This window comes from Nicotiana tabacum, chromosome 4 (genome assembly GCF_000715075.1).
Source record: "Nicotiana tabacum cultivar K326 chromosome 4, ASM71507v2, whole genome shotgun sequence".
NCBI classification, from domain to species: domain Eukaryota; kingdom Viridiplantae; phylum Streptophyta; class Magnoliopsida; order Solanales; family Solanaceae; genus Nicotiana; species Nicotiana tabacum.
The window spans coordinates 8,057,647-8,068,024 of record NC_134083.1 but is presented as its reverse complement, the minus strand read 5'-3'; the positions used below and the strand labels follow the sequence as shown (position 1 = coordinate 8,068,024).

The following is a 10,378-nucleotide window of genomic DNA, read 5'->3' as shown; positions in this document are numbered from 1 at the left end:
TTTCTTTTATTCTTGAGCGTGATAGTTACACATGTGTATAAGTTTTATGCCAAGGCTCGAGTAGTCTATGTGGGCACGGTTCATGTGACTGTTTGGCCCTTACAACAAATCCTACCGATCGAGCCGATATCATTGAATCGTAAAGTTTCCTTCCTTGCTAAAGTTGTTATCCGGGGGTGATGCCCCCTAGTGTTCGAGGTCGAGCATAGATAGGCCTCGAATACTGTTGTTGTAACCTTCATTACCGTTTCGTAACTGGCCTTCAATTCTAAGTTAGCACGATTAACCGTTACCTCGTTAAAAACCTTGCCGAAAAATCCATTTGGGACAAAACCGGTTCAAGAGAAAAAGAGTCCAACGCGCGCTTTCAGACCTAAAAATCATATTGCTTCTCGATGATTCCCTGCAAGTGTTAGTTCGGATTGTAAATAAATAAAAGGAAATGAATGGGATCGTACCTTAGCAATAGTACCGCTTCAAGTGAGCTATGTTGCAGTTGTTTGATAGTTGCTCATCGTTCATTGTTCCGAGTTTGTACGATCCTTTACATGTGATCTCGATAATTTGGTAAGGGCCTTCCCAGTTCGGCCCCAACTTTCCTTCGTTTGGGTTTCGAGTGTTTAGTGTAACCTTCCTTAGTACCAAGTCTCCGATGCTGAAGTGTCGAAGTTTGGTCCTTTGATTGTAATATCTCTCGATCCACTGCTTTTGGGAGGCTAACCGGACAAGGGCTGATTCGCGTCTTTCATCCAATAAATCGAGGCTCGTGTTCATAGCTTCGCCGTTTGACTCCTCAATTGCATATCGGAACCTGAGACTCTGCTCTCCGACTTCGACCGGTATTAGTGCTTCGGCGCTGTAGACTAGTGAGAACGGGGTGGCCCCGGTACTGGACTTCGAAGTAGTTCGGTATGCCCATAAGACTTCGGGTAGGATTTCCTTCCACCTTCCATTGGCGTCGTTTAACCTCTTTATGAGGTTTTGGAGTATGGTTTTATTGGTCGACTCTGCTTGTCCGTCCCCACTAGGGTGGTAGGGTATTGATAAGACCTTTTTAATCTTATGATCTTCGAGAAACTAGCTTACTTTGCTGCCGATGAATTGCTTCCCATTGTCACACATGATCTCGGTCGGCATTCCGAATCGGCATATGATATGATCCCAAATGAAGTCGATGACTTCTTTCTCCCTCACTTTTTATTATGCCTCGGATTCTACCCACTTAGAAAAATAGTCAGTCATAAACAATATGAATTGAGCCTTACCGGGTGCCCATGGAAGTGGCCCAACAATATCCATTCCCTATTTCATGAACGACCATGGTAACAAGACCGAATGCAGTAGTTCCCCGGGTTGATGAATCATCAGAGTGTGTCTTTGGCATTCATCGCATTTTTGTACGAACTCTTTTGCGTCCTTTTCCATATTGATCCAGTAATAGTCGGCTCTGATAACTTTTAGAACCAGTGATTCGGTGCCTGAATGATTTCCACAGGTGCCTTCGTGGATTTCCCTCAAAACATATCCGGTGTCCCCTAGTCCTAGACATATCGCAAGCGGGCCATCGAACGCCCTTCTGAACAGGGTTCCCCTAGGGCCCTTGATTCCTTTGGATCCGACGATAGTTTTCTGGCCTTCAGGTATTCTATATATTTGTTTTTCTAGTCCCAAGTTAGGCTTGTTGAGTTAATCTCGGCATGGCCTTCCTCCACTACCGATCTCATAGTTATACGACTGACCCTAAGTTGAATTCGTCGTTCTCGAGCGAGGACGCTATGCGAGGGCATCGACCTCGCTGTTTTGATCCCGAGGTATGTATTGCAAAGTCTATTCTTTGAATCAATTAATGTTACATGTAATATATCCAGGTACCTTTGCATTCGTTCTTTTCTAACGTCGAACATCCCATTAACTTGGTTTACCACAAAGAGGGAGTCATACTTAACTTCAATTATCTCTGCCCCCAAGCTTTTGGCTAGTTCGAGACCTGCAATCATAACCTCATATTTGGCCTCATTGTTAGTCAATTTCACAGTCCTAATAGATTCCCTAACTATATTGCATGTTGGTGGCTTCAATACGATGCCAAGTCCGGACCCTTTTTGCGTTCGAGGCGGCGTCTGTAAAGAGGGTCCAGATTCCCGAGGAGGTCCCTAAGTTGATTAGTAACTCTCTTTCGACCTCAGGTATTAGGGCCGGTGTAAAGTCGGCTACAAAGTCCGCCAAATTTGAGACTTAATGGCGGTCCGGGGTCGATATTCAATATCTTACCCACTGATTTCCACGGCCCATTTGGCCAAACCGGCCCGGGATATCGGGCTTATGCATAACGTTTCTCAACGGGTAAGTAGTTACGACACATATGGGGTGACACTGGAAGTATGGTTTTTGTTTCCTAGAGGCGCTTAGCAAAACGAGCGCTAGTTTTTCTAGGTGAGTATACCTATTTTCGGCCTCACCTAGGGTCCTTCTAACATAGTAAATTGAAAATTGTGTACCCTGCTCTTTCCGAACCAGGACTCCACTTACCGTTATCTCCGAAACTGCCAAGTACAAGTATAGTTGTTCATCTGCCTTCGGTGTGTGAAGTAGTGGTGGGCTCGATAAGTACCGTTTGAGTTCCTCCAAAGCTCGTTGACATTCCGGGGTCCATGAGAAGTTATTCTTCTTCATCAATAGTGCGAAGAATCGGTGGCTCTTATCGGATGACCTCGAAATGAATCTCTCCAGGACGGTTATGCGCCTGGTTAATCTTTGCACGGCATTCATGTTGTCCACAACCGTGATGTCTTCGATGGATTTGATTTTATCGGGGTTGATCTCGATTCCTCTGTTGGATACAATGAACCCGAGGAATTTACCTGATCCAACTCCAAATGCGCATTTCTCCGGGTTCAGCTTCATATTGTATTTCTTTAATATGCTCAAGGTTTCATGCAAATTTTTTAAATAATTCTCTGCTCGCAGGGACTTAACCAACATGTCGTTAATGTAAATCTCCATTGATTTTTCTATTTGTTCCTCGAACATCCTATTTACTAGGCGTTGGTAAGTGGCACCGGCGTTCTTTAAACTAAATGTCATCATGTTGTAGCAGTATGTGCCGTATTTAGTGATGAAGTAGGTTTTTTCCTGATCACCCGGGTCCATCCGTATTTGGTTGTACCCGGAGTAGGCATTGAGAAAACTAAGGATCTCGTGGCTGTCCATGGCATCGATTATTCAATCGATGTTGGGAAAAGGGAAAGAATCCTTGGGACATGCCTTATTCAAATCCTTATAGTCTACATATATTCTTAATTTGTTCTCTTTTTAGGGACTACTACTACATTTGCTAACTAATTCTGGTATTGAACCTCCCGAATGGACCCTATTTTAAGGAGTTTAGATACCTCGTCCTTGATGAAATCATGTTTGACCTCGGACTCGGGTCTCCTCTTTTGCTTGACCGGATAGAACTTCGGGTCCAGGCTCAGCTTGTGAGTGGTTATCTCCGGTGGGATCCCTGTCATATCAAGGTGGGACCAAGCGAAACAATCTATGTTAGCCATAAGAAGATGAATGAGTTTTTTCCTGAGCTTGGGATTTAGCCCCGTGCCTAGGTATACCTGTCGATCGGGTAGATGCTCGTCCAATATGATCTGTTCCAGCTCCTCAACAGTCGATTTGGTGGCGTCGGAATCATCGGGGCCTATAAAAGACCTTAGTATCTCGTAATCATCGTCTTCATCAGTCCCCTATTTTTCCGGTTGTGTCGGAGCTAGTGTCGGTAATTGCTATTTGGTTTCTAGCATTGTAATCGAACTCGACCCATTTGTCATTGTAAGTGCGGATACCGAAATCGCCTCTTCGACCGCAAACATATCCTTTGCTGCTGGCTGTTATCCGTAGACCGTTTTAATTCCATCTGGTGTTAGGAATTTTAACACTTGGTGTAAAGTTGAGGGCACTGCCCTCATGTTGTGGATCAATGGCCTTCCGAATAAAGCATTGTACCTCATGTCCCCTTCGATTACATAAAACTTAGCTTCTTGTATGATCCCGACGGTGTTTACCGGTAATATTATCTCACCCTTAGTGGTTTCACATGCCATATTGAATCCGTTTAGAACTCGGACCGTATGCACGATTTGGTCTTGTAGACCGAGCTGCTCCACGACCCTCGATCGAATAATGTTGGTCGGGCTACCTGGATCAATTAACACACGTTTAACTTGAATTTTATTTACGAGTACAGATATTACCAGCGCATCATTTTAGGGTTGTACAATCCTTTCTGCGTCCTCGTCGTTGAAAGATAAATTTCCTTCTGGTATGTAGTCTTGAATTCGTTTCTCCTTAGTGATGGATACTTTGGTGCGTTTCAATATCTGTCCCTGAAGGATATCGACCCCACCGATGATCATGTTAATGACATGTTGAGGTTCTTCTTGTTCTGCCTATTTGTTAGAATCCCTGTTCCTGAAATGATTCTTGGCTCGGCCGTTTAAGAATTCTCGAAGATGCCTGTTATTGAATAGTCGGGCCACTTCCTCTCTCAGCTGTCAACAATCTTCCGTTCTGTGGCTGTGAGTGCCATGATATTTGCACATATGGTTAGGATCCCTTCTGGTTGGATCGGATTGTAGAGGTCGAGGCCATTTGGTATCTTTGATGCGCCCGATAGCTGATACAATAGCGCCAACATCTGCATTAAAGTTATATTCTGATAGCCTCGGTGCTTCTTTAGGCCCGATGGACCTATCAAATCTGGTTTTGGTCAGGAGTCCTCGGTTGCTCTGACTTCAGTCATTTCTCTATTTGTTTCTCATGGAGTTCCTCCTGGATCCACTGCTTCTTCAGTTTCATTATATGGATGATAACGATCTCTGTTTGGCCTCGATTCATGATCGATGTCTCTCTTGACTCTATCGAAGGTTCTAACGGGATAAACAGACCCCGAGGGGGCTTCGAGTTGATCATCTTCCACTTTGATCTTCGATTGATGCCGGTTATGCACGTCGGGCCAAGTAACGGCCGGATATTCTATCAGGTTTTGTTTCAACTGCTGCGAAGCCACCGAGCTTCTAACATTGCCCTTCAGTGAAAGCCTGAACAGCCCAATCATCAGCGACCGATGGCAGATCCATTCATTCCATTTGAAAACGGGACACGAACTCTCTAAGCATCTCGTTATCTTTTTGTTTTAATTTGAAGAGGTCTGATTTTCTGGTCTCGACCTTGATGGCTCTGGCGTGTTCTTTCACGAAAGAATCAGCAAGCATAGCAAATGAATTAATAGAATTAAGAGGTAAGTTACGATACCATATCATAGCCCCTTTTGATAGGGTTTCTTCGAACTTCTTCAATAGGAAAGACTCGATCTCATCATCCTCCAAGTCATTCCCTTTGATGGAACATATGTGAGAGGTTACATGCTCATTTGGGTCGGTCGTTCCGTTATAGTTAGCAATATCGGGCATGCGGAATTTCTTAGGGATTGGCTTCGGATCCGCACTCGGGGGAAAAGATTTTTGCACTAACTTATTGGAATCCAAGCTTTTTAATATTGGTGGAGCTCCTGGGATTTGGTCTACTTTGGAATTGCAGATTTTCACCTTTTTGTCATTAGCTTCAATTTTCTTCTCCCCTGATTCTATTCGTTTTGTCACCTCCTCGAGCATCTTTATCATCTCGAGGTTGGCCCCCGATTCATGTTCATTTGACCTTTCTATGACCGGTTCATCCCTGCGGGCGACTTCCTGGGGTGGATCGGGCACGAACCTGCTCGGTGCATGGCTTTTGTTCTGTAACTGAGCGATCGCCACCTGTTGAGCGTGCAACATTTCGAAGATCACCCGAAGACTGACCCCATCTACTTCAATATTTTGTGTGTTTCGAGTTGCCGATCGGGCTCCACCACAGACGCTATTTTCGGGGTCGGTAGGCAAGTTTGCGTCGATAGTCACATGTGAATTAGCGTCAATCAGATCTGGGATCATAATTCCCATGGGATCAACGGGCGATACTCCTTCACTGGGCGCTATGTTATTATTTTCACCGTGATGACCGAACTCGTTGTTAATGTGTAGGGGTGCTGATTGAGAGTTTGACATTTTGTGTTTTAACCTTAAATGAGACACTTCAAAGAGCAAGTGTAAAGTAGTGTGTGTTATAGAGATTTGTACCAAATAACCACTATTATCCTTAGCCCCACGGTGGGCGCCAAATGATTTTTCCTCAAAATCGGATAACAATTTAATTTATAAGTGGTTTTAAGGATACATGATTTAATTTGATACTAAACGACAAATCATATTGCAATTGAAAGAAGTAATGGAAAAGTGAATGCAAACCGCTTAAGTTGAACAGTCTTAGCGTTTGAAGGTTAGCCATCATCGAGCCAAAAATGCTTTTATTGATAACAGAACAACAAGATAATAATAAGAACTTGAAGAGAATAATAATATACTGCTTTGGAATGCGTGTTACAATGTGTTTTACAAGTAATCAAACCCCTTATATAGTAGGGGAGTCATATTTTAGGTACAATTCTATAAAAGGTAAAAATCTCTTGGTTTGCTGATTTGCCGGTTCTTTATTGATACGTGCCGAGATTCCCGTCGAAATATCTGACCGATTATGGATATTTCGGCCTTCCGTTATTTCGGTTTTCTGTTGGTTATACCGGCAATGCTTCCTCGAGCTTATTAGGAGTCAAGGTCGATTCCGGGATCATGAGCTCAATGTTCTCGAGGACGGATATTCTGACCTCGTGTTCCGGTTCGATGAGACTCAGGGTCGATCTTCAACCCCTCACATTCCGAGTTCGATCTCAATAGTCGAGCCCGATTTCGGGCCGTATTCAATTCTATTCTTTGTATCAAGTGAAATAATGATTTTTACTCGCACAAAAATAAATCGTACTATTTTTCAACTTCAAATACTTTTGTTTTCCAATTTCTAACCCGAACACCTACGTAGAATTACTTATATTGCACTAACCTTGAAAAGATACACTACCAAATTCAAGTTTTTATTTTACTTTTCCAAAACTGAGAAAACAAGTTGCTACCTTTTGAAATAGTAATGAAGGTAGAGACAGGAAAGGACCCAGGTTATAGTTGAGTCCGTGAGCCCTCCATGTGCAAATTCCTCACCTTTCAAGTTTTCAAGTTATGGCACCACCCATCACCCTTGGCCCATAGCATTGACAAAGGCAATATGCACCATTGCTCCTATTATTTGCAATTTTGCATCATTCCCCTACCCGCTTTCCAGCTTATTACAGATATTTTTCATCTCTTTGCTTTGACAACAAGCGAATAACATCAAATTCCTTCACTTTTCTCCAAATAGAAGGAATTAACCTATATACATATTTTTAGTATGGAATTAATAAGTGACCACATATAAAGCTAACAAGATAATGACATTAAAAAATTCAACAATACTAGTCTTCAAAAAATCTATGAATTAATACCAAAATTAGGAGAAACGTTACAGAGGACTAATGTCTAATTTGCGTTTAATCTATTCTTTTTTTGGGGGCTCCTCTGGGATTGCTAGGACCCTCCATTTTTCTTAATCCTGATATTCAAATTTCTAAGAATAGATAATTAGGAAAATGGTTGTTAATTAACTCAAACTTTAAACGTGGAAGGCGCAAAGTAGTTAATTATCCCCTACACTAGCTGAACCGTACTAGATGAGGTGCCTGAAATTAGGACCACAGTTTTGATGATGATGAAGCAAGAAATCATCACCACCATTTGATACACCGAAAATTGAGGTTTGACTAATTAACTGATGTTGATGATGATGTGCTGGGTGTCTCTGAAATTCCTTTTGCCTCCGAAGTTCCAGAACCTTCCGATGAGAATTGGAATGCTTCGCCGACACAAACGTCGGGCTCGCCGCCGGCCGATACTCCGGCACCAACCTACCGGACTTGTACCTGACTCCACATGCATTGCACAGTGTCTTTGGACCCATAGGTCCTGTGCGCCACTGCGGTGTTTTTTCAGATGCGCAGTGCAGGCATTTGCGTCCTGGCGTTTCGATGCTCTCTCGCTTCTTCGACGGTGCTTTGGTGGCTTTGGCCGTCGCTGAAGTGCTGTTATTGGCAGCGGCGTCGTTGCTCTCCGATGATGACGTGACCGGGGATAGGAGCAGCTGGAGGCGCGAGGACCAGTCGCAGGGGGCGGCGCGTGAGCGCTTGCTGCGAGCTTTGCCAGGAACAGAAGTGTCGACTGGAAAAGCCGGTGGTGAGTTAGTTCCGGCGGAAATTGTGGTGGCGGAGGAGGAACTGTCGGTGGTGTTGTTTGCGGCGGAATTAATGTTTGTTACAGGGATGAGCTGAAGGTTTTGAACATCGTCACTTGAGAATGATTCCTCCACGAAATTGGACAGCCATTCAAGCTCAGCCAAGTCATCATACTGTTAAAAGCCCAAAAAAAAAAATCTCAGTTTATTGTACTAAATTTTCATAATTATCAACCAGAAAGCAAACGAGGAACAGACTATTGCTTTGAGTGAAAACAAATTGTATGCATTTGGCCTCTGTTATGTAAATGGTGCATGAATTCTTTGAATTTGACACGTGGTTAATTTGTTAACAAATATTCAGACATTATTATGGTATATCCAAACGGAGAACCGAATTAATTACTACCACGTAATAATTTGAGTGCGAAATTGGCGGAAAAAAATGAGACAAATTTAGAAACAATTTTTTTTTTCACCAAGGAAGTGTAAAAAGGAGAGTAATTACCGGAACGCAGAGTTCGCTGCTAGGGAACGGAGCGTCGGTGAAGCTGCGGCAGCTTATGTTACCATTGAAATGGCCATTTTCACCGGAAACAGAGGAATTACAGCTGTCGACCACGGTAACAGTGGAGGAGTCAGCAGAATTACCGGTAAAACTGTCAAAAAAAGCGTCGGTCATGACTTCATCTTCCTTAGAGAAATCCAACAGGTCATCAACGGTGAAATTATTATTATTGTTATTGTTGTTGTTATTCGAATTTTGTTCGTCCCCGGCATTTGAGAAATAGCCGCTGACGAAGAAATCCGATGCTTCCATTGGAGGAAAAAAGTATGAGGGGAGTCTCAGAATAGAGAGAGTAAGACGCTTAAGAGAAGCAAAGTAACGGTTCCTTTGAGAGTAGTTAAATAGGAAGCTGATAAAAAGGAAGAGAGAATGAAGGAATTGAGTGTGAAGAGGACAGACAAGTGCTGAAGAGCTGAAAGTAAGGGGTCCGGGTCAGGGGGGTTTTCATACTGTAATGAGGGTATTATCTGTAATTTCACAATTATCATTTTTTTAAAATTTTTTTTAGCCTCTTTACCTCTTACTCCTTATACAATTCTGTTTATTTTTAAATAAATAAAAAATATGCAGTACCTTGCTACTTCTGTAAAGTTGTCCCATTTTACCTTAACACGCTTGTATTTTACTTTTCTTTACTTCTTTTGGGAACAGTAATTGAATTAATAGTGTATAATTCACATCTTATATTAATTTCTGAATTTGAGCAAATATGAATGTTTACCACAATGATAATGAGGTTTTGATGTGGTAATGATGTCGAAAATTACTTTTTCTTAGTGGTAAGTAAAGGATTACTTTTGAGTTTGAAACCTTGTTTAAAGGTTAAAAATTGAATACTAAAGGTGCCAAAAATGGATGTCACGGCTGTCATGTGCTGTGCGAATAATTAAATGCAGAATCTGTATGGATTTATCCAAGGTTCTTTTTTTTGTACAAGTAAAGATAATTAGTGTACGTACCGTAATTATTAACTAAATAAAGCAAAAGAGGGAAATTAATGAAGTTAAAAACAGGTGGATTAAGAAAGATAATTAAATGATACAACCCCTTTTCCCTTAAGAATCGATCTAGCAGGTTTTGTCGCCGTGACTCCACCATTAGTGTCCAATTTTACAGCCGGATTCTCCTGCTCTTTTTTTCTATTCTTTTTTCTCTTTGTACGTTTTTATTACTCCACTTTTTTTTATTCCTCGGGAATTGCGCTTTGCCCCCTGCATTTTTTGAAATATTATTTTAAGTTAGCTGTTTCCTGGGTACTGCTATTTTCACAAATTTTTAACTCCATTATTAGTACTTTCTTACCTCCCTAACCACATGTTAATATATTCCTTAACCCACGTTTAAGCACGAACATTACAGCTCAACCCTGTTCAAAATGCTCGGTCATGATTATATCCACATAGGAAGTTTCATTTTTTATCTTCATTCACATTTTGGATAAAGACTCCCATTCTCACCACTAAATTCGGCATTTTGCACAAAATTTAAGGTCCTTTTTTATATCTTCGATTATTGGATATTTTCTACAAGCACGAACTCTGCATTTTATATGATTGAAAATTCACA

At 41.9% G+C, this 10,378-nt stretch overlaps 1 protein-coding gene across 1 annotated transcript; it reads right to left on the bottom strand.

Moving 5' to 3' along the window:
- Positions 1–7,438: 7,438 nt before the first annotated feature.
- On the bottom strand, positions 7,439–9,220 carry LOC107792806 (GATA transcription factor 9-like). Its single transcript, XM_016615041.2, has 2 exons — positions 8,753–9,220; positions 7,439–8,418 (listed from the first exon to the last, which is right to left on the bottom strand). Exons 1-2 carry the CDS (start codon positions 9,062–9,064, stop codon positions 7,684–7,686), a joined length of 1,047 nt encoding a protein of 348 aa, XP_016470527.1. The 5' UTR covers positions 9,065–9,220; the 3' UTR covers positions 7,439–7,683.
- Positions 9,221–10,378: the final 1,158 nt, after the last annotated feature.

Excerpts from the sequence above, each read along its gene's own strand:
- LOC107792806 (XM_016615041.2), bottom strand. The coding sequence starts at position 9,064 with ATGGAAGCATCGGATTTCTTCGTCAGCGGCTATTTCTCAAATGCCGGG. Across the intron at positions 8,419-8,752 it reads GCAGCGAACTCTGCGTTCCG|TATGATGACTTGGCTGAGCT; the intron begins GTAATTACTCTC and ends GGCTTTTAACAG.